The sequence below is a fragment of the Copadichromis virginalis genome, linkage group LG3, assembly GCF_057382275.1.
Source record: "Copadichromis virginalis isolate Kocher_CV1m ecotype Utaka linkage group LG3, C_Virginalis_male_GT1.1, whole genome shotgun sequence".
Taxonomy (NCBI): domain Eukaryota; kingdom Metazoa; phylum Chordata; class Actinopteri; order Cichliformes; family Cichlidae; genus Copadichromis; species Copadichromis virginalis.
The window spans coordinates 29,214,702-29,239,042 of NC_140620.1; the positions used below are offsets into that span (position 1 = coordinate 29,214,702).

Consider the following 24,341-nt stretch of genomic DNA (forward strand, 5'->3'; position numbering starts at 1 on the left):
ATGTTCCTAGCGCCTTTGTTGTTTGCATTTTTGTTGTTAATAAACACTCACCTGCACCAGAGCTGCCGCCTTTTGGTCCTATATATATTCCACACGGCTTGCCCCCGCAAACCGTGACAGAACGAACCAGCCACCATGGACCCAGCGGCAGTAAATCCGTCCGAGGAGCTCCAGGACGACATCACATACAATGTGGAGATCCTTCTCAGCCTATGGCTGGAACATCCCCCGGAAGAGCTTCGCCGCGCAGCAGAAGACCGGCTGCAACGGCTCTTTTCCGGCCTGCCATGGCTATTGGACTCGCTTCCTCCGACCATGCAGGCTTTTCTCCGGCTCACACCGCACCTTCTCTCAGCCACTCCTGCCTCGCTGCCCGACTCGCCGGATGTGATCTTGCCCGGCCCGTCGGAGCCGTCTGCGGGGAGGAGACGCCGATCGCGCCGCAAGCGCGCCACCCCACAGCTGGACGTTCGGACTTCTAATTCGCCGGCTGTGGTGAGTGAGGACTGTTTTCCATTTGCGGACTGTATGACTGTTCATTCAGGGGCGGTGTTCTGTGCGGCAGATGACTTTGTGAACAGCATATCACCTCCCCCGCAGCCACTCTCAGCCCAGTTAGCTCCCGCGCAGCCACTCTCAGCCCAGTTAGCTCCCCCGCAGCCAGTGCCACCCTCAGCTCAGTCTCCAGTGCCACCCTCAGCTCAGTCTCCAGTGCCACCCTCAGCTCAGTCTCCAGTGCCACCCTCAGCTCAGTCTCCAGTGCCGCCTGTAGCGCAGGCCCCAGTAGCTCCAGTGCCGCCTGTAGCGCAGGCCCCAGTAGCTCCAGTGCCGCCTGTAGCGCAGGCCCCAGTAGCTCCAGTGCCGCCTGTAGCGCAGGCCCCAGTAGCTCCAGTGCCCCCGCTACCCGTAACTCTGGCTCCAGTAATAGTGGTCTCACATACTCACTCCATGCAGGGAGAAAGTATAATTTTATCTCAAGGTGCTTTTTGTAGTTCAGCCGCCTTTGGCACAGTTTGCCGCTCCAGGGCTTCCCCAGAGGCTAGGTCCCAGTCCTCAGCTGATTCTGGACCCCTGGAGTTTAAGCAGCCACCCGAGGGACCGCTCCGGCCTTCGTCTCTTGTCTCCGCTGGAGGGTCCGACGGACCGCTCCGGCCTTTGTTTCCTGTTTCCGCTGGAGGGTCCGAGGGACCGCTCCGGCCTTTGTCTCCTGTTTCAGCTGGGGGGCCCGAGGAGCCCGTCCAGCAGCCTTCCTCGTCAGCTGGTGGTTCCGGAGAACCACACCAGCCTCATGCCTCGTCGGCTGGAGGGTCCGAGGGGCCCGTTCAGCCTCCTGTCTCCGCTGGAGGGTCCGAGGGGCCCGTTCAGCAACCTTCCTCGTCAGCTGGGGGTTCAGGAGAACCGCACCAGCACCATGCCACATCAGCTGGAGGGCCCGAGGAGCCCATCCAGCCACTATCTGCTACGCCAGCTCCAGCCTGTGCTTCGTCAGCTGCAGCTCCAGCCTGTGCTTCGTCAGCTGCAGCTCCAGCCTGTGCTTCGTCTGCTGCAGCCTCAGAGCCTTCGTCAGCTGCAGCTCCAGCCTGTGCTTCGTCTACTGCAGCCTCAGAGCCTTCGTCAGCTGCAGCCTCAGAGCCTTCGTCTGCTGCAGCCTCAGAGCCTTCGTCTGCTGCAGCCTCAGAGCCTTCGTCTGCTGCAGCCTCATCGCCAGCTGCAGCCTCATCGCCAGCTGCAGCCTCATCGCCAGCTGCAGCCTCATCGCCAGCTGCAGCCTCGTCTGGTCCGGCCTCATCCGAGTCTTCGTCTTCGTCCTCGTCTGGTCCGGCCTCATCCGAGTCTTCGTCTTCGTCCTCGTCTGGTCCGGCCTCTGCCTGTGCTTCTGTTACGCCTGGTCCAGCCTCTGCCTGTGCTTCTGTTACGCCTGGTCCTGCCTCTGCTTCAGCGTCGCCTGGTCCTGTGCCCTCCAAGCCTCGGCCGGTGCGCCTGACACTTGGGCGCCGCCGCTGCCTTCCGCGCGGCCGGCCCCCGGACCGCCATCGCCTGAGTGGCCGCCGCTGCCTTCCGCATGGCCGGCCCCCGGACCGCCATCGCCTGAGTGGCCGCCGTTGCCGTCCGCACGGCCGGCCTCCCGAACTGTATCCACGTCGCCGCCGTTGCCGTCCGCACGGTCGGCCCCCCGAACTGTTTTGGACTCCTGTGCTGTCGGCCCCCTGGCCGGCCCCCCGAACTGTTTTGGACTCCTGTGCTGTCGGCCCCCTGGCCGGCCCCCCGAACTGTTTTGGACTCCTGTGCTGTCGGCCCCCTGAACTCTTCTGTTTTGGACTCTGTTTTTTTTCCTGTGTTTTGGTGTGCTTCGTTTCTTTTGGTTTTGGGCTCGTTTTTTGTTTTTGTCTTTTGGCCTTCTGGTGCTCCGGTTTTGTTTTGCTTCGAGCCCTCCTTCCTGGGCCCCCGCCGCCCGCCCTGGTCGGGTTGTTTTCTGTTTTTTCTGGCTGTTTTGTTTCTTGTTGGGCTGTCTGGAGCCAGCCTTTGAGGGGGGGGTACTGTCATGATCCTGGGTCCTTTTGACCCAGCGTTTTGTGTTTTCTCTTCGCGATTTTGGTTCTGTTCTTCCTCTGGTTAGTGTTTACTCTGTTCTGCCCGGGTGTTCCTGTATCTAGTCCGCGTTTCTTAGTTTGTGTCCTTTCATGTGTAAGTTCCTGTTTTATTGTGAAGGTCTGTGTCTTATGTGAGTGTTTTCAGTTTGCCTCCCTAGTCTCGTCATATTAATTACTCCCAGCTGTGTCCCCACCTGTATGTAATCCCCCTGTGTTCTCTGAGTGTATTTAAGTTGTGTCTTCTGTCATAGTAGTTGCTGGTTCGTCTGTGTTGTTTCCCCTCGGTCTCCCTGTATGTATTTCCCCGGACCTCCCTGCACCGTCATTCTTGGTTTGTGTTGTTAGTTTACCCAGTTTAGGTTTCAGTTTCATGTTCCTAGCGCCTTTGTTGTTTGCATTTTTGTTGTTAATAAACACTCACCTGCACCAGAGCTGCCGCCTTTTGGTCCTATATATATTCCACACGGCTTGCCCCCGCAAACCGTGACATACAATAAATCAAAAGTAAATATAGTTGCATTGAAATGCATACAGTACTGTGCAAACGTTTAGGCAGGTGTGGAAAAAAATGCAGTAAACAAAGAGTGCTTTCAGAAACATAAATTATTGTTTATTGGCCCCAAATGTATTCTGCAATAGGACAATGATCACAAACATACAGCCAAAGTCACTAAGAACTGTCTTTAGCCTAAAGTAGAACCAGACGTACTTGTAGTGATGGTATGGGCTCCACAGAGCCCTGATCTCAATATCATTGAGTGTTTCTGGGATTGCATGAAGAGACAGAAGGATGTGAGGAAGCCTACATCCACAGAAGATCTGTGGTTAGTTCTCCAAGATGTTTGGAACAACCTACCAGTCGAATTCCTTCAAAAACTGTGTGATCGATGAAAAAACAAAATTAACACTTCCATTAAAACATTCTTTGTTTACAGCATTTTTCTCACCTGTCTTAAAGTTTTCCACATTACTGTATATATATTTTTACCTGCATAAGTAGGTTGTTTAAAACAAAACATAATCTCAAGAAATATGACCCCTCATCTTTCAGATTTTTTGAGATTAGTTTATATATATATATATATGTATTAGGGGTACAACGATACTCGTATCGATATTGAACCGTTCGATACAGTGCTTTCGGTTCGGTACGCATATGTATCGAACAATACAAAATTTTTAATTTATTTTATCAACTTTCCTTCTGACGATGCTGTCTGTATTGAGCGCTCAGTGGATCTGCGCTCGACAGTGCAGCCTAGGCAGAGTAGTCGAACGCGGATTCACTGAGCGCAGGGCAAGCTAGCGAGACAGAAGTTAAGCTCTCCTTGCAACATGGCAAATTGAACCTCCCCCACCCTCATTCAGATCTGGCGTTTGGAACTATTTTGGTTTTCATGTGACGTATGACCCTGAAGGTAAGCGCATCATGGACTAAAGTAAAACAGTATGTTGGATGTGCCACTCAATGCTCAATTACATGGGTGGGAGGTAGTGTGTTAGCGCAGTTAGCTCGTTAACCTGTTGGCCGTCCAGCCCCATCCACGGGGCGATCCGCGGTAGCTCGTTAACGGAGATTTGCCGTGTTGTGGCGTTAACGTCATTTCAACGAGATTTACGCTGACAGCACTAGTGGGAACACAACGAATATGACTGCACATTTACTCTGACATCATCCTAGTGCAAAGACAAGTGGAAGCAGACAAAAACAACAAGCAGGCATGCTACAAACTTTACCCGAGTCATTTAGACAGCCGTTAGCACATGATTCTCCTTATGGGGACCTGATATGTTTAATATGCTGCTGAGAATATAGCCCCGAAGAAGCAGATAGTATAGCTTTTATTTTGGAAAGAGCCATTTCTCTGTAATAAACTCTCTTTTCCAAAGATGAGTGATTCCTCAATCAGATACAGGGCTCGCAAAATCGCCTGCTCAACGTCCCGGGGCTAGCGATTTTTCCAGTCGGGCTACCAAAATCTATCTCTGCCCTGCCCGTCGACCTATCATAGGAAGGAAAAATATATGTCAATGCTTTTGCATTCTTTCGGAAATGTAGCTGGGTAATTATGTCATTGGCATCGGTGAGCCACTGTCAATATGTGACATATTGAAATCGCGTTTGAATTTGCGCTTGTTTTTTGCTTTCACTTTGCAATCGCGCTAACTGTGTATAGAGAGCGACAGCACTGATTGGTGAGTGATGATAATTTGCGCACCAATTCCTCTGACATCGTCTTATCAATCATTAGCTTACTATGCAAACATGACAAGTGAAATCTCCCGGAGCAAGCTGGGCCAGCAGGGAAATTAATAATTAATAATATAATCTACAGCATTGATATTACATTCAGATGTTTAAACAGTGTGTGTCTTTCAGAAAGACTAAGTTGCAGGCTGACAGGAAATTGCAGGTTTGCAGAGTGTGCCTTTTGCAGTGAAACTAAAAGCAGAGTGTAAGTGCAGGTTATTCTGAGGAGCTGTTTGGATGATACTATTTGAGTAACCAGGTTGTTCATTATTATCTTTTATACTTTTCTATTCTTTTATTAAGCTTTTAGTAGAGGTTCTTGATTAGGACATTTATTCAATATATTACATATATAGGTTTGGTAAACTGCTGACACATTTGACAGTGGCTTCTGTTTGACTGCGAGCATTAGTAGGTGAGAGGTGACATAGAGTGCCAAGTGAGGTCGTGACATATCATGTTTGCTTGTAATTGTGGGCGTGCAGAAGTGCTAGCGCACTGCAAAACATGGTCTGCGGTTTTGGAGAAGCGGTAGTCAAAAGGTTGACAGGAAACATCTGCCATGAAGACAGAGATAATGTTCTTTTTTAAAACTTGTTAAAAGTCATTGTGGTTTTGATTTGATGTATGTATGAAATGTATCTGACGTTGAAGGGGCGTCATTAAATTCAAGCCCTGATGGTATAAAATATCTGCTTATGCTTTGATTAGTCGGAGATCAGCGCTGTCTGCGAACGCCGCTGGTCCCCCCACACGTGTATTTCATTAAAATCAATTGTTTGACCAAGCTCTTCTGGACCATGGTTGTTTGTACTCTTTAGGAGTATATATATTTAAACATGTAGGTACTTTAAACCACAATGTGGTGCAAATGTCTTTTTCTCAGACTTTACAGATCTTTTACAGAGACAGTGACATCATTACCATTTTTTGGTACTGACCATTACAAAAATAAGTTTTCATATGTAAAATCTCGTAATGCTCCCTTCTATAATGTTGTCTTTCTAAAACATTATGTTTTAAACATTTTAGTTGTCATCAGTTATTTGAGAGGATTCTGATTGAAATAAGTATTAAAACAAACCTTATTCTCAATGATTTCTGAGCTTCTTTCATCTGTCTGCGCTCTGTGGATCGTACTAGACTCATACTGCAGCCTCACTTCACTTTTGTCAGTCTCACTTTATTCAAATTTATTGTATTTACATAACTAAACATCAAGCACGTGATAACAAAATGCACTAAGCTCAGATTTTATTTTTGTGTATGTGTTCACCTTTTTGAGAGCAGTATGATCAAATTTCTAAATTTAACACCACATTTTTTAGTGTCCCTATAAATGCATATGGATTTTATTTATTTGTTCATTTGGATGCACAGTGAAAGTAATCAAATCGTGTACAGCCAAAGCTGTATATTCAAATCAAACAAAGTCCCTAACACTGGGCTCTCTGGGTGTATCTCTGTGCGTGGCTGTGTTAAACTCAAGAATCCAAATTGATTGTGCTTTACATTTATACCACAATAATCAATTTCTTTCTAATCGGTGGAGTAAATGCAATGGCAGTTGTCTGAAAGAACACATAATTCTCAAAAGAAAGAAAAAATTTTCATTTTATAAACTGATATGAAGAATAGCAATGACATCAATTTTTTCAGATCCGCAACCCTGGCCAACCATCAAGGCTCAATATTAGGGTTTGGCTTGGAGTAGAGTTTGGATAATGTTATTTTCAATAAAAACACATTAAAAAACTTAAATAATCTACATTTTTGATAGCGGTTCTTATTTTAAAAAGGTTCCACCAACCTTCACAGGCAATTTCTTGTTGAACTTCCTCTGCGGACTCTTGTGGATACCGTATTTCCCGGACTACAAAGCGCACCTAAATATTAGCCGCACAAGCTAAAATCAGGGGAAAATCCTGTTTTGTACATACATTAGCCGCACCTGACTAAAAGCCGCAGGTGTTTCAATGTTGACTTATCATATGTAAGAGAATATGCACAAAGGGAATTGTCAGGAAAGAGATGGCTGTTTGGAGACATCACTTTTATTAATATTTTGAAAAACAAGTTATGGGTACATATTTGCACATGTAGTACATAACAGTAACCTACAGCACACCAGAAAAATAGATTCGGACTACCTTTTAGGCTCAGGTGCAGTGACACGGCTTTAACAAGAAGAAAAGTCAGTCATTCACCATCTTTCTCTTCTTCCTGCGCACTAAAAACACCAAAGTCCTCTTCTCCAGTGTCGGATACAAACAGGCTCAGGATGGCTTCGTCATCCACTCTCCGCTTCTCTCCTTCGTTGTCACTTTCAAAACCAAAGAAATCCTCGTTGTCAGTGTCAGAGTCGAACACCCTCAGAAGGGCCGTGGTGGTGTCCTCCTCTCCATCATGCAGCAGTCCAGCCCTTCAAAATCCGTTGGTGATCGTGGATGTTTTCACACTTTTCCACGCTGTCAGAATCCACCGGTGGAGTTGGGCATAACTTGCAAGTTTATCGCCGCTCATCATCCACAACTCCCGCTGAATGCGTAGCGCTACTTTGAAGTTTGTTTTTCGCGCTACTTCGTACGGCACTACGTTGCCTGGTGGACGGACATGTGACTAACATACCACTCTTGAACCCCGATCCTTCCGCCAGGCAACGTAGTGCCGTACAACAGCGGAACACACAAAACAAATCGTCTTACGATATGAAAAAAATCATGGACAATCCATAGAAAAGCCGCACCTGACTAAAAGCCGCAGGGTTCAAAGCTTGTGCAAAAAGTAGCGGCTTATAGCCCGACAATTACGGTATTTACTTCAAGTAAACTGCACTGGCTCTATAATGTGGTCCCATTTTATCCCTGTCGCTGTCTCTCTACATGTTTTATTTGCATAAAGACAAATGTTTATGTACTGACATAGAGATTAGTAATTGATTATATAACAAGTATAACTTAACATGGAGGCTTTCACAAACACTTATGACCACTGCACATCAAACAGACCACAAAATAATTGTGATGAAGTGTTCATAATATACATAATACGTTCTTTTATTTGCTTCTGTATACTCTATCAGCGTAGCACTAAAAGCACTTACACAGATTTATTTCTTAGTACACTGGATCAGAACATTTCATGTTTTATCAGTGCTGCATTTGAATAATTAACCTCCTAGGACCTGGCGTCCACATATGTGGACATCACATTTTGGGTTGTTTAGACCAAAATACTCAATTTTGCTCTACAAGGGCCTGATATCCACTTATAAGGACATTATACTGCTACTGTTCTATCAAAATATTAGACGAATATCCTCATATGTGGCTCTCATTTTTCTCAGAAACAAAAATCAGGTTTAAAAAATCTGGTAATTCTTTGTTTTTTACATTCATTGGGTCCCAATATGCCCAAATATCAAAGAGAAATTAAAAATGCATGCCATGGAAGAGTTTGGGTCTTAGGGGTAATAATTACTAATTACTATTACTATTACTAATAATGTCTCAATGTCATTTACCCTTATATTGTATAGCTTTCTTGTTATATGTAAAATTGTATTATATTATTTAATTTTTTTTACTTTAAAATATTTTACTTGCATTTTTAATCACTCTTATATTTAAATGTTCATTTTCTATTTTATCTAGGGATTGAGAGTAACGAAGTTTCTATTCTCTGTATGTCCTGTACATGTGGCAGAATTGACAATAAAGTTGACTTTGACTTGACTTTGGATTGTAAATAGTGTAAAATGCCCTTAGCTTTGATTTATCTAAAGGTTTTTGACATACTACTTAACAATACATCAAGTCACCTATAGTTCATCATTCTATTGAAATTATGTACATACAAGTTTTGTTTTGTTTTTTATTCAAATCATTTATTACCTGTGTGGCCTCAGAAAATTTGTGTGTGCCATTAGGCAGTTATTGGAAAAGCCTTATTTTTCACAGTAAGTAAGACATAACACCTGCTAAATGTCAAATCAAGGATTGTAATGTTTGTTTCAGATCTTACAGATCTTACAGAACTGCAAAAACAGAAAAACTGTTCTTTCATTGCAGAACAATTTGAGTTACTTATTGCTGCTGAGGAGTTAGAGCAGTTTTTCAACAATTCTTCAAGGCCATAGTTTAGGACAGTCTCTCCCAACCTTTAGGAGCCACAGCACATATTTTACATTATTGCCAAGTGATTAGAAAAATCACATGGCACACCACCAAACAAAACTGTCACAAAAAGCATATTGATAATTTTCCCCTGCGTACCAGGTATAGCAGAATTGGCCCAGTTTGTCCACAGTATACCTTTTTCGCTTTCTTCCTAGCACTACTCGTGCTAGGGCCTTCATCTGGGTCGGAATTTTCTCCAGGACCCAGGTTAGATTGACTACTTTTTCTTTTCTAATATTTATCTATTGCTATGTAGCTGCATCGCCTCACAGCATCACTATTATGTAATTTCTTCTCCATCATCTTCTGTTTTACTGCCAGTTAGCAACCCATTTAATTAGAGGTACTCCACTGGGTAAGGATCTGTTTATTTCGCCTATGCTGTCTATGACTTCATTAAAATTAGTCTCTACTACCCTGCAATTTGAAGTTGCATATCCAGTGGTTTTTGTGTACTTTTTTTTTTACTACAATAGCAACAGGAGTATCATCCCACATTGCAAAATTGGTATGGCCCCGATCTGGCCCACACAATGTGCTTACACATGGCCCGCATACCCCAAAGAATGACGGCCCTTTGGTGGCCCAGAGCTGGTTTGCCAGAGGTGGCCCACACACGTGCCAGCACCAGACACACTGCTGGCCCTGTGCTGGTCCAGATGTCAACCTAATGTATATCTTAATCAAGCCATGTAATAACAACATGTGCCGGAACATAATAGTGAAAAAGTAACATGACGAAACTTTGGACTGATTCTTATATAGCACTTCTCTACTCTCCTGGATTACTCAAAGTGCTCTATACAACATGCCACATTCACCATATCACACACTTTCCCTAGACTGAGTGCTTTTTAACTACATTCACACACATTCATACTCTTGACATGCAGATCAGTAGGTGACGTGCTCTACCTCCTGAGCTGCAGCAACCCACTGGCACAGATGAGTAAACCCTCACTAGGATTTGGATGAAGTGTACACTCACAAACCTGTCAAATCTGCATTTGAAACGTGTGCTACCGTAGCAGTATAATATTGCAACATGGCATTTGGGTCTTCTAACTAAAATAGGAAAATAGGAACATAACTAGTGCCATCATTGCCAGACCTGGCCCACGTCTGGTTGACTGACACCAGTCAGTCAGAAGTATCAGCTTGATGCCAGATCCAGGCCAGACCTGTTTTCTATGGGCCTGGGCCACATAACCCAAACCACAATCGAGCCAGATATGGCATGTCATCACATAGACAGTGCCATTTATGCCAGGCCTGGTCCATATCTGGATGACAGATGTCTTATCATGCCAGAAGTCAACCAGCAGTGCCGGCTTGATACCAAATCTGGGCCAGACCTGCTTGCTATGTGGGATGTTGATGTGTGTAACAGGCACCCAAACGCACACTCCAAAGGCACCAAGTTACATTCAAAACAACTTTATTTCAGTACCAATAAAAATTAATATACAAAATAAAATATAACCCAGACAAGGCAGAAACCAGGAACTCATGAACTAGACTGACATGACAGAACATGGAACACACAGCACACATGACAAGAGAGAAACAACCTAGAGGGAGAACATGCCGAGGAGCAGACAGAGACTCAGACAATATATAGACACAAAGGATAAAAAGGAAGTAGCACACACTTAGAGCTTGACTGAGACACGTGAACATGACTGTTAGAATTCATTTTATGGTAAGAACCAATCAGCTAAGTAAAGAGAAATGACAGTCCATCACTACTTTAAGAACTGAAGGTCCGTCAGTCTGGAAAACTGCTAAAACTTTGAACGTGTCCCTAATTGGTGTCGCAAAAACCATCAGAGAGTCAAAAATGACCCCACGGGTTGTTTTTCTTCAAAATCTTTAAAATGCAAAGTTGTAATATATTCTTATTCCAGGTTTTCCTCATAAAATATGTTTGTAACATGAGGACATTTGCATTTTTATTTCTTTTTTCATTAATAAAAAAAAAAATGCAGTTTTTGTATCAATTCCCCACTCTTCCACAAGTGGGGTCAAAAATGAATTCATTTTTACACAGTAACATACATGATTTATAGACAGGGCTGCACATAAGTGGTCCGCAGGTGCACATTCACTGTCAAAATAAATGTATTCTGGGAAATTCCGAGAATGCGTGCTTCTTTTTGTTGTGGAGGAACACCAAAGTAATTGCTTACGGAGCTTGCTTCTTCAACATCTTTAGAGTTTTGAACAAATGTCTGTCCACCTCCAGAATATTTAATGTACGCAAACCTGCCTTCCAACTTCTTATCTGGTATGTGTCTTTTATTTTGATCATTTATGTGCAGCCCTGTTTATAGTTTCCTGTGCATTTCAAACATTGCCTTTCTGATGTTTTTCTAAAGTAACATGGCTGCAATGAGGCCAGCTAGGATCCCTGTGGCCCTACAAATGATCCAGGACGGATGTGATGAAGAGCCCATCGGAGGCATTGACTCAGAATCGGACATCTCAGATATGGAGGACCCAGACTATTGTCCCCCCCACTGGACAAGGCCAGTCAGACACAGAGGAGTCCTCTGATGAGTCCTCTGAAGAGGAAATGGATATTGAGTCTAACAGAATGAGCCCCTCTTACTGCTCTAGCTACAATATTCTGAATTAGTCGGCCAGGGCTTGCACCTGGGTTTAGTACTTTCTCCCCAATAGATGTATGGAAGATGTTCATGTCTGATAATATAATAGAAGAGGTGCTGACATGCACAAACATGGAGGCACAAAAGTAGCCACAGACAGGGGAAAAGAGTGGAAAAATGTAATCAAACTTAAGCTCATGGCCTTTATTTGATTGACCATTCTTGCAGGAAGTGAAAAAATAAATAAAAATGCAAAGGGTCTCATGTCACAAACAGTTTTATGAGGAATAACTCAAATATGAAAATATTACAACTCTTCGTTTTAAAGATTTTGAAAAATAACAACCAAGCTTATAACAAAAAGCATTGATTTTGTTTGGGGTCATTTTTTACCCCACTCGTGGAAGAGTGTAGGTATTGGTAGGTTGTGCATCCGAGGGTTAAGGCATCACTCTCAATGTATACATTAATTGATCAGTTTTAACTAAAATGAAAAATGGAAAAAATGCATTTTAATGCATTCTTTAATAAACAGGAAGAAACTGTCACAATTACATAATTTTCTACAATAGGACCATCATTATTTTTACATAAATAAAGACTGCAAAGAAAGATAAAACTGCAAATAAGAAAGCAATTTATGAGTGTAGGTAGGACTGATGTTGATGTTACTTTTTTATGTGCGTATTATGTTCTATGTGGACTAGTCAGTCTTGTTCCTGCCCTCATCTTGTGGGCCTAGACAGATCAAACAAAGTAAATCGAAAAGCCACCAACTCATGTCTGCAAAGAAAAGCAATCACAAACAACCATTGATTATATTTTTGGTTCCTACCCCTTTTTCTTTTCTTTCAGGTTTCTGATTGGATGAACCTTTTTTCTTTTCTTTTTTTTACATACACAGATATTGCTCCACCTGTACTGTATTTGCTTTGTCCACTAGGATGAACAGTGGAATAAATGCAAACTATGCACATGTTTGTTTTGTTTGCCTCCAAATCAAAAGGTCATTAACTGTGTGGTTTGTCCGTGTTTCTATGTGTGCGTGTGTGATTAATGACACCTGTGACCTGCACTACAAATCAGGATTTCATCTTATGAAGTTAACTCAAGGATTAACTCATGGTTTTATGTACAACCAAGGTGGTTCACTTCTTACTGGGGTACATGCACCAATTGCTGTGGAGTAGATTATGTTTGTGGTTACAGACAACGTTGGAAATCTCTGCCTACTGACCAATCAGCTCTCCAGAAAACTTTTTTTTTTTCTGTCAAGACAGTTTTCAATATCACACAATGTCTTTATTTTTTTTCTAATGATCAATGGGAAACGTAAATTCCTGGTAGCATTTTATATTACAGCTTAGTAATATAGGCAGAGACAAGAACATAATATTGCGGTAATTTCTAGGTTATTACTCATCAATTAAAATGTATTAACTAGTTAATATTCAAGTAATTTTAAGGTAGCAACAATGGTTAGATTTGAGTAATTAGACTGAAAAGTATGTAACTGGATAACATGAGCCCAAAAACGAGTTGGGAATAATTTGGAAATAAAGACATCCGCATGAGACAAAACCAATTAACAATATGATATCCTCATAACAATAACAAGGTAATGTTTGTGAGTTTGATCCATCCATCCTCCATCCATCTTCATCCGCTTTATCCGGGGCCGGGTCGCGGGGGCAGCAGCCTAACCTGTGAGTTTGAATTTTCATATTTTTATAAAGATTTTAAATTGTAATGATCTCATAATAATAAGGTAATATTGGCATATGTTTTAACTAGTGCTGTCAGCGCTCATCTCGTTAAAAATATTTTTTAATGACGCATTAACACGGCAAATCTCCGTTAGCAAGTTAATGCGGATCACCCCGTGCATAGGGCTGCATGGCGCCAGAAATATGGAAACTCAAAATAAAGAATATTACACATGAATGCATTAGATTTGAATGGATGTTTAGAGGATTATCTTTCAAAGCATATTTATCTGGATGACCATAGATAATATGGTAAAAACATTTTAGATAGAAAGTGGGCATGGAACACATACTTAAAATGTCCAGTATACAAAAATAAAATGTCATCCATTCTTTCGGGTTGTTAGGGGCTGCAACGCTTCGTCACTGATTAACCTCCAACTGTCGAGATTATACTCATTCAATCTCTCCGATCCTTTTAATACTCAGCTGAAAAAAAAAAACACTTGACTCCAAAACACTTGTGATGCTACTTTATTTAAACCATGCGCATCAGAGATCATGCAATGTAAAAAGCAGATCTAAAGGGGGGCCACATGCTATAAAACCCCGGGAATTCTCTCATATGTTAACCAAAGCAACTCAGAGCCACAGTGCTATATGTGTGTGCAGTGCTGATATATGTGTGTGTAAGCACGTGCAGAGTGGATGTTGGGCGCGTGATCATTAGTGAGAAAAAACATTCATCAAACTAACATCTTACTAAAACATTGCATGCGCATGACTTACGTCTGCTTTTACTCTGTTTACTCTGTTCTGTGCATACCTATACACCCCCAGCTGTAGTTTCATGTTTTGTTATATTCTACAGGGCCTCAACTCTCAAGGTCTTTTCTATTTTCTATCTTCATCTCACAGTTCTTTTTAAATACAAATCGTTGAGGGTTATCAGATTAAAATTGCCCTAATGAAAATGAAGGGACTCAAATACAGTACTCAGAAACTTACAACAGTTTATTGAACTTTAATACCGAGAAAAGATCACCAAATGATTGACTACAGGCAGGAATAACGGTTTTACTAAAGGTCTTCAGGAACCTGTGAGCTCTTTTGAATTCTAAGTGAGGGTCAGATATTTATCTCGACAATTAGAAAATGAAGTTTCTCACTTGCTTACAAGAACTATTGAGATATCTACCTAATCTTCAGATATGCTCAGAACTAATACAGAAGTAATGACTTGTAAATTTTAATCATAAATGAAACAATAACAATAAAGATGTACTGCAGGTCAGCAGGTGGTTTGTACACAAAACAAACAGTGCCAGATATCAGAGTGACTTTAAAGAACTGAAGAGGAAGAAGTTTACAAGGAATCATTTAGAAGAGTTTCAAACATCAACTGATTGAATCCATGAATCTGAAAACGTGTTTCTGAGTGAAAGAGACAGACATGTACAGACTGAACTATCTGTTCAACAGTCAGAGTGTTTCTCTAACAGGAGGACACTCTTTACACCAACTCAGCACAGGGACACTGAGGAATCAGGATAACAGACTGCAAATCCAGGATAAAGAGTTTGAGTGAAAGTGGTGTTGAGGGTGTGGAGGTGGATCAGAGTGTCAGAGGAGACTCTGTAGAAGGACAGAGTGCCAGCAGGACAGTCCACATACACTGCTGCTCTGTTAGAGACAGAGGAGGAGGAGGAGGAGATGGATCCTTTCATGTTATTCTGCCTGACAAATTGTGGACCATCACCAGAGCAGTTCAGACTCCAGGACACATGATTGTATCCAAACACACAGTCATAACTGTCTCCTTTCCTTCTGATTTCTCTGTAACTCACTGTTATATCAACCCTTCCTTTCCACTCGATCTCCCAGTAACAGCGACCAGTCAGACCATTTCTACACAGCAGCTGAGGCCAAACATCAAATCTGTCTGGATAATCAGGATATGACTGAACCTCCTTCACATGTGTCACCTTCCTGTTGTTGTCAGACAGTTTAAGATCTGTGTGTACTGTGTTTGTGTCGATTGAGAGTTGACAGGAATCTGATGGAGAGAACAAACACAATCCAGCTGCAGTTATTGATCCATCATGTGTTCATTGATTGACACTTTGATGATGGTTGAATGTGTGCTGCTTTGTTTAATGAATCGCATTAAAAACACACTTACACTTCCTCAAACCTGGTCTCAACCATCGGACTCCAGCAGGCTCCACCCTGAAAGGAAGAGGGGGATCAGACCAGCACAGTCTCTTTCAGCATGCAAACAAGGACGTTACATGGCTCTCATACACGGACTGTTAGACACTGATAAAGGAACAGTCCAACATTTTCACAAATACATTTCAATCCATACGTGGATCAAACTGCTGATGATTTGGACTGATCCTGGATCTGTCAGTACCACTGACACTAAATTTAATGAAATGTGACTCATTGGGTGAATGCCGTAGGCATCCAATCTATTGAGTTCCTGTTTCTTTTTAAACTTTATTCTTCTAACTTATTAGTGTGGATGCTGATTAAGCATGAGCTTGGCTCATCTCATTTATTGTGGACTTGATGAAGTAACTTTTTTTAAAAGAGAAAGATTTGAGCAAAAATTGGGAAATAATTGTAACTTAAAGTTGAAATTAAACAGGTTTATTGTCAAATTTAGCAAAGTTATATAACGAAAAGAGAAGGAGCTGGTAAGTCCTTTCCATACAAATGGGTGGTGGCAACCCCGGCGTGTGTGTGTCTTTGTATCTTTGTGCTCATTGTGTTTATTGCTCTATACCCTGGGTTTATCTTGCAGTTCTGTGTTCTCATGCTGTTTACATTACTCTGTTTCAAGAACTCTAGGGGATTTTTTTGGGTGGTTGGATTTTAATTGGATCTAAAAAGCTGAATATATAAATCACTGGCTAGATAACGTTCATTATATTGATCTTAAAATTGCAAGTTATTCAATTAAATTTTTTTGTATAGCACTTTTCACAGGATAAAAACGCCAAAGTGCTTCACAGCAATATAAAACAGAAATACATAAAATACATCAAAAATCAAACATACAGCACAAATCTAATTAAAAGCCAATCTAAATAAATGAGACTAAAGCTGCTTTTTAAAAGAATAAATACAATCAAGGTAACGTAATGATGGAGGGAGAGCATTCCACAACCTGCGGTTCAAGGTTCAAGGTTCTTTATTTGTCACATGCATAGTTATACAAGTATAACACAGAGTGAAATGTAGCCTGACACGCTCCTCGACATGTGCAAAAATTTGTGGGGGGGGGGGGGTGTAGAGGAAGAACATTATATATATATATATATATATATATATACATACATATAGTATATACACTGGGTGAATGTGCAGTAGTAGCAGCGAGCAGGTGAATTCTGTACATTAATATGAATAGACATCTGACTATTTTACAGGATAGACAATATAAACATATTTAAAATTAAAGGAATTGAAATGTACATTGTGCCTTGGTTTAGAGTGTCTGGAAGAGAGTCCTGTCTCAGGGGGCCTGGGGGCCACCGCTCTAAAAGATTTATCACCTCTGGTCTTATAACATGTTAGTGGGACTACCAACAGCCTTTGATTAGATGATCTCATGCTGTGAGAGGGAGCGTGGGGCTCTAAAAGATCAGAAATGTAGGCAAGGGCATCACAATTCAAAGCTTTAAAAGTCAGTACCAAGATTTTAAAATGAATTCTAAAATGTACCTGAAGCCTGTGTAATGAATGTAACGCTGGTGTAATGTGCTCTCTTTTTTGTGTCTTAGTTAAAAGCCTTGCAGCAGCATTCTGGGCTAACTGGAGACGGTCAAGATTCCTTTTGCTCAAACAAAGAAAAAGACTGTTACAATAATCTATGCAGGATCAAACAAAAGCATGAATAACCATTTCTAACTCAGATTTAGACACCAAAGTTTGTGGTTTGGAGATGTTTCTTAGCTGAAAAAGGCAATTCCTAATTAACTGGTGAGTGTGTTGTTCTAGGGACATGGCAGAATCAAATATCACACCAAGGTACCTGAGGCTCAGGTGAACAGATGAGCCAAGAGAACCAAGATGCTGTTTGATTAGAGATATCTGGCTGTCGGGGGCAATAATTAATGTTTCTGACTTCTCAGAGTTCAACTGTAAGTAGTTGTCACCAACCCACTGTTCAATGGAAGCTAAAGATTTAATTAAAGAGGACAGTTTATTGACTTCCATCGGCTTAAAAGAGCAATAGAGCTGAATATCATCAGCATAGAAGTGATAAGACACCTCAGGGAACTGCCTAATTGTAAGTCCTTGAGGTAACATGTAGAGGAGAAAAAGGATAGGACCCAGAACTGAACCCTGCGGTATCCCACATATCAGATCCTTAGAATGTGACATAAACTGATTTGCAAAAACACTAAAAGATCTGTTGGAGAGGTACGACTGAAACCACTTCAAAGCCAGACTACGTCCCGGAGCCTGTTAATCAGGATGGTATGGTCAATGGTGTCAAAGGCAGATGCCAAGTCCAACAAAACCATGACTGTGAATGCTCCAGAGTCAGATGACATCATAATATCACTAGAGACTTTAAGTAATGTGGTTTCTCTTGAGTGACCTTTTGTCATAAATTTCATGTTTTTCTAAAAAAGTGGTAAATTGATCTGTAACTACTTTTTCCAGAATTTTCGACAATAATGGAAGCTTAGAGATAGGCCTATAATTCTTAAGCTGAGTTGGATCCAAACTTCTCTTTTTTAATATGGGCTCAACAACAGCATGCTTACAGAACCTAGAGACGACGCCTGTTAAAAGAGACGCATTGCATATCTCTACAATAGATGGGCCAATGGCAGAGAGAGCATTTTTAAACAGCCCAGCAGGTAGAATGTCATTTTAACCACTTTTACGTGGTCTTGGTGTTGTCTTGGTCTCGACGGACTTTTGTCTTGGTCTTGTCTTGGTCTTGACAGACTTTGGTCTCGGTCTTGGTCTCGGTCTTGCTCTGTCAGATCGACATAGTGTTCGGGGGGATTTGGAGTCAACCATCGGCGGAGCGGGGGAATGGCTTAAGACCGGGTCATTTTTTTCAGAAGCCCAGGGTCTTTTGGAGTGTGATTTGTTTCATAGTTAGATGCCTGACTGACAACTGTATAAAACAAAAACTACACACAATATTCCAAGCACATAGCGCACCGTTGTAAATTCCCCCTAATTTTGGTATGATCCGAGCTCAGGCACTGGGCGATTGAGCACAGCACTTATGCATGTGAGCGAGGGGAGAGAAGCTGCTGCCTGCAAGTTTGCTGCAGACAGAGGAGAGCTTAAGTTTGACCAGGAACCAAAGCAAATCATTCGTACTGTACAAATAATGTAAATATGATGGTGTATCACAAAAGATTGATATCAAACTGATCACTTGACCCATATTACGTTACTTGCTCTTCGAGTGAATCAACAAATGGCGAAATGAAAAGCCAAACAACAACAATGCTGTTTTTTTAGAGAGTCTTAGCTTACATGTGTGTTTATTTCATATTTTCAGTTGTTACCCTCCACGGCTAAACAAAGCACTCTAAATCGGCTTCAGTTATGTACTAATGAACACAACAATGGACATAAGGAACTTCTTTCAAAGAAAAATCTCAGGTAGATGTTATTTTATATATGATGCTTTGTATGTTGTTCAGTATATTTCTATGCAAAACAAGAGGAATTTCAATACACAGCAGTATATTCACAGTTGAAACCGGATGTTTACATACACTTTAGGGAGAAAACATAAAAACATTTTTTCACTGTTAAATATGAATTTAGAGTAAACTTGTTTTGTTTTAGATAAATAAATATTGAAATATCTTTTCAATTAGTTAAATGTCAGAATAAAGCGAGAGAGAGCTGTCTATTTTGTATCACTTTCATCAAATTTAGGAGTACATGTATACTAAGTTTATTGTTAATTAATGAGAAAACTCCAGACCATTCCATTCTGAGCTTAAGAAGGTTCTGATTGGTTGGTAGAGTCCATGTGAGTAAATTGGTGGCACACCTGTGGATGCATATAAGGCACCCCCAAAACACAGAGCCTGTTTCTTTGACATGGGAAAATCAAGAGATATCAACCAAAACACCAGGAAAAGAACTTTGGACCTCCATAAGTGTGGCTCAATTTTGAATACAATTTGGTGCCATTTATAATTAAGAAATACAGATGATTTACGTCTGTTTTTACGATTTTACTCTTAAATTTAACAAATGTGTTTTTTATATTTATCAAACTAAAAAAATAAACATTTAGTCTGATTTGATGTTCCAATTAAAAAAGTGTTTGTGTTTTTAGCTGAAGAGTATGTAAATATCTGGTTACAACTGTATATTTGATGATGTTGGTGTTTGGTTTGATTGTCAGCACAGAGAGAGAGAGAGGAACAGAGAGGGAGATGGAGAGGAGAATGAGGACAGAACAGAGATGGAACAAGAGCCAGGTGAGACACACATGTTAGTCAAATGGTTGTTTCCCAAAACTCAGAACATGTATCTAGTACCTAGTGTTTCTTTTTAGATACCATTTGTTACTTTTCAAATTCTATATTTATTAAGTTATGCAGGCTTGTTTGCACAACAAGGGTAAATAATTATATAAACTTTCCTGAATCTAAATAGTGTACTTTGGTAGAATTAAAAAATGAGTTTAGTGCAGGTCTATGGTGATTTTTAGTGCAACTATCATGTAGTTTTGATTCTGGTTCTGTTTTGGTTAAGTCCTAAGTAGTCCTGATTTTGAACTGTTGTAGTCCTGTTTTAATTCTGGATCAGTTCTGGGTCTTGTTGAATTGGGCTTTAGTCCCTGTGTCTTGATACAGCCCCGACTTTGTTCTGCCTTGCTGCTTAATTAAAAAACTAGTTTAAGGTATCCTGCATATGTGATATATATAAACAGAGAGGGTGATGAACACGACAGTCAAGTGGAGCGTGCGTCTGTCCTCTCAGTAAGTGAGTGAGACAGTAGACAGCGGTGAGGAGGGCTGTGCGAAAGCAAAAACACATAAATATGCCTGACACTCGTAAATGAAGCAGCATCTGGCTGCAGTTTAAAGACTTTTTTGTCTTGGTCTTGGTCTCATCTCGACTTGGTCTCGGCCGTGGTCTCGTCTCGACTTGGTCTTGGTCTCGGTTTAGGTGGTCTTGACTACAAGTCTAGTCATTGGGTTAAACACTGACAGTAAATGACGGGGAGGTGGCCCAGAGGCACAAACAGATGGTATTGAAGAACCAATGCTCATACGGACATTATAAACAATAGAATTTATGGAGTCAAACAGTACCTTGGAATTTCTCTGCTTGATGAGATTAACTGAGAAAAATATCGTGATTTGGCTGTTTTTATAGTTTCATGTACAGAAACCCAAGGTTCCCTAAGGTGGAGCCTGTGAACTTCGAGTTTAGTTGATTTCCAAAGGCATTCTACTTTTCTACAGAGTCTTTTGACCTTCCTTACGTCATCATTTATCCATGGATGAGCTCTTTTTGAGGCAGCAATGACAGATTTCATAGGTGCCACTGAATTTAAAATCTCCAAGCAGTGATTGTTAAAACACTGTGTAGCAACATCAGCATCAGTGCAGCCACTGATCACATGAAGGTCCAACAAATTAGAAAACTTCAAAGCAACGTCCTGATTTATGAACCGCTTATGGAACATGAGATTAGAGGTTGGTGTGTACAGAGGGAAGCTAAGATTAAAAGTAACACAGGAATGGTCACTCATTTGTATGTCCTTAATCCAGACATTAGTTATGTCTAAGCCAAGAGAAAACACAAGGTCCAAGGTGTGGCCTTTAACAGGGTGGGTCCAGAGACATGCTGAATAAAATTAAAAGAGTCTGTAATGGATAGAAAGTCACAGGCCATGCTACAGCTAAGATCATCCACATGCAGTTTGAAATCCCCAATCATTAAGATCTTCTCCAGTTTAATAATGGAAGATAAAAAGTCTGTAAAATCTTGAATAAAAACACCAGCAGGGCCTGGAGGGCAGTAAATTAAAACACAATAAAATATATCTGATAAGAAGTTGTGACTCAAAGGAAGGGAAAATCTCAGAGTCCATAACCCTGCAAGAAAAATTATCTTGGTGAACGGTGACTGTTAGATTTGTATTGTTGATTGTCATTTATGCTTAGAAATATTTACTTATATATGCTTAGAGTTTTGTAATTAGTTGTAGATTGGTAGAGGTTTTGATCCTTGATAGTCTGCAAACTTTGTGTGTATTAGACAGCACTTTGGGAGCATGAGAGGTCATACCGTGTCTTATTATTTTATGGTAGGATTAACGTAGTTGCGTCTGTTCTAGTCTAAGTGCTCTTTGTTTAGATGAACTGCAGGACTTCCTCACCGTGTTATCTAGGATGAACCATCTAGGGTGAGGGGGAGGCTACCCTCTTCCTGACCAAGGATGTTTGACCCTTTGATCAGCACCACACACACACACACACACACACACACACAGGCAAGGTACTCTTTGTGTGTATGTAGACGTCATATGTTAATGAACTTATGCATATTCATGTAACCTCAATAAAAGAACAGTGGTACGGGAGAACGGACGAGAGCAACTGGGGTCAAGCGAAGGAACGGTGCCTGTCCGGTTCTCTCCCATGCACGAGAAACATGAAGAAGCTTGCCTACTTGTGTCTTGCTTTGCAGTGTAATTATATTGCCTTCAACGTTCCAGCGGATGGGTTCAAGCTACAAACCTATCATTAATTGGTCCTTCGATGCCGGAGCCCTGGAATCGCATTCACCGAGGGGAGGAGAGGCACGCTGAAAGACTGACGTCAGCCAGGAAGTTCCTGTGGATTCGCTGTATGTCTTTTCTCCTCGATGAATGGCGATTGGCGGGATTCGAGGCTGATATTACACGCTAAGCAACACCGAGTAAGTTTAGAGTCCAACTCTATAACTGTACGTCTTCGCCGCTCAGTGGGGCGTTGTCCGTGGCCGCTTAGTGGGGCTAAAATTACGTCTTCGCCGCTCAGTGGGGCGTTGTCCGTGGCCGCTCAGTGGGGCTAAAATTCGCCGTCTAAGTGGGGCGATGTACAAAGCCGCTCAGTGGGGTTTTTTGTACAGAAGCATTAAGTCGCAGAGTTGCGCAGTTCGAACTTTTTTTGGTTCGCCGTCTTAGTGGGGCGAAATACAGACCGCTGTGTGGGGTACTGTAGTGAGTTCTCCACCGCTCAGTGGGGTGTTGAGAAGTTCCGCGGGGTCCAGATTGTGCTGGACAGTAGGCCTATTTTGTGTTGTTGTCATTGTCGTCGTCGTTGTTGTTGTTGTTGTGTGTGAGTGTGTGCGGAGCAGAACATGTGGTCTGTGACACCGACTGTTGTTGTTATCATGGGTTTCTAAGCAACCAAGAGTGAGTCGGAGGGAGACAGACGTTTGTGCTGGACTTTGCTCCTGGCAGCACAAAGTATTTATGTAAAAAAGAGAGAGAGCGACGGCTCCACAGCTGCGCGGGTTCACGCGAGCGCGGTCACGCGGACCTGAGCCGTGCGGTTAATCGCAGGCTTATAAATGGAAGAGATTCAAATGTTAGAAGTTTTCAGAAAACACACCAGCCTTGGAGAGCTGTGGAGAAGGCCAGCCCACATCAGCAGCACTTAAGATATGCTCTGGTGAATGGCTTTCCCCCAACCCCTTGCTGACACAATGTTTATTCTTTAGCTTGCCCTGATCGACAGCAGCCTGTGTGCCAGACCATAGATTTAATTGAGGTGGATAGTTGTTAAAAGTAATCTACATTAAGCTTGTGGTTGCTTAAATTCAGTACAATGACATGTGAGGTGAAGTGATATAGGTAAATATTTAAACTAATGAAGTGCATAGAGGCACTTGACCTGTGTGAAAGACTGTCGTCTTGTTATGAGCCATTGTTGAGATATGGAGCACACCTGTGAAAACAACTAATATGCTGAACCCTGTATGAAACATCTAAAAGTACATGATGGAGGAGCTGTGTTGAATATGTAAGTGTAAGACTTTGCCACTGTGGGCAGAGCATGCAACTACTGTGTGAGGTTGCGTTGCAGTTTTTTTCTGAGCTGATGAGCAAGCTACACGTTATCAGATCAAGAGCTGTCTGGGAACTACTCAAAGAGGGGGAAACAGGGAGTGTGCAGCGTTTCCGTGAGCAGTTTTCCTGCATCTTGACTTGTGTGTAGAGTGTTCATAACATCAGCATCATGTTTTTGTTTATTTGTTTTGTTGGGTTGAAAATAATTAAATAAATGTGTGATCATGCCTATGGATCACCATGGCACGTATCTCCAGCCATATGATTTATTTATGCAGATGACAAAGTGAGTGTGAATGTGTCTGACATCACAGTGTTTTTGTGCACTGTGCAAAAGTAATTGCCTTTGATTGTGAGTGAGAGCGGTGATTCTGCAGGTCACCAGCTATTGTAACGAAAAAAAAAAAAGAGTGAAAAAGAGACAAAAATTACATTGTAGACGAAGAAAAATAATCATGGGAAAAAGGTTTCGTGTTGATCAGCCGAAAAACAACTACAATGTCATTTTATGCTTTTAAGAAAGGACTGTTCACACAAACACACACACACACAGAGAGATGTGTGTTGATTAAGCAGTGATGATAATAATGAAATGTCTTAGTTTGTCACTTTCAGGTGAAAAGCAGACCTGAATAAATTTTCCACATGCAACAGTCGGAAGAAAGTTATAGTTTAACATCATTGGAAACATGCAGGCCAAGTTTCTGGCTGACTTATTTACAGTGCCATGTGTTTCTCAACCTCACAAGCGAGCTCACTCCTCCCTGAAGATAAGGAATGCAGCTCCAAAGCAATAACATGATAAAGAGACAGCAGCAAGTCCTGAGCACAAAAAGTCCCAGCAAAGCAGCAGCAATGTGGACAAAGCAGCAGCAGAAGAAAGCAAACCCATCTTCCTGTCTGATTGGATGAATTCCACGGAGGGGCGAGCAAG

The 24,341-nt window shown here is 41.8% G+C and overlaps 1 protein-coding gene across 1 annotated transcript; it reads right to left on the reverse strand.

Annotated features, from left to right (window-relative positions):
• Positions 1 to 14,858: 14,858 nt before the first annotated feature.
• LOC146714002 (neoverrucotoxin subunit alpha-like) lies at positions 14,859 to 16,158 on the reverse strand. The gene is made up of 3 exons (XM_085439465.1): positions 16,127 to 16,158; positions 15,518 to 15,564; positions 14,859 to 15,391 (listed from the first exon to the last, which is right to left on the reverse strand). Exons 1-3 carry the CDS (start codon positions 16,156 to 16,158, stop codon positions 14,859 to 14,861), a joined length of 612 nt encoding a protein of 203 aa, XP_085295591.1.
• Between the last annotated feature and the right edge of the window lie 8,183 nt (positions 16,159 to 24,341).

Bases quoted from the DNA above. Each gene is read 5' to 3' on its own strand.
- LOC146714002 (XM_085439465.1), bottom strand. From the start codon at position 16,158: ATGAGAACACAGAACTGCAAGATAAACCCAGG. The intron at 15,565-16,126 runs GTATAGAGCAAT...TCTTCCTTTCAG, and splicing joins AACTGCAAGATAAACCCAGG to GGTGGAGCCTGCTGGAGTCC. The intron at 15,392-15,517 runs GTAAGTGTGTTT...TCTCTCCATCAG, and splicing joins GAGACCAGGTTTGAGGAAGT to ATTCCTGTCAACTCTCAATC.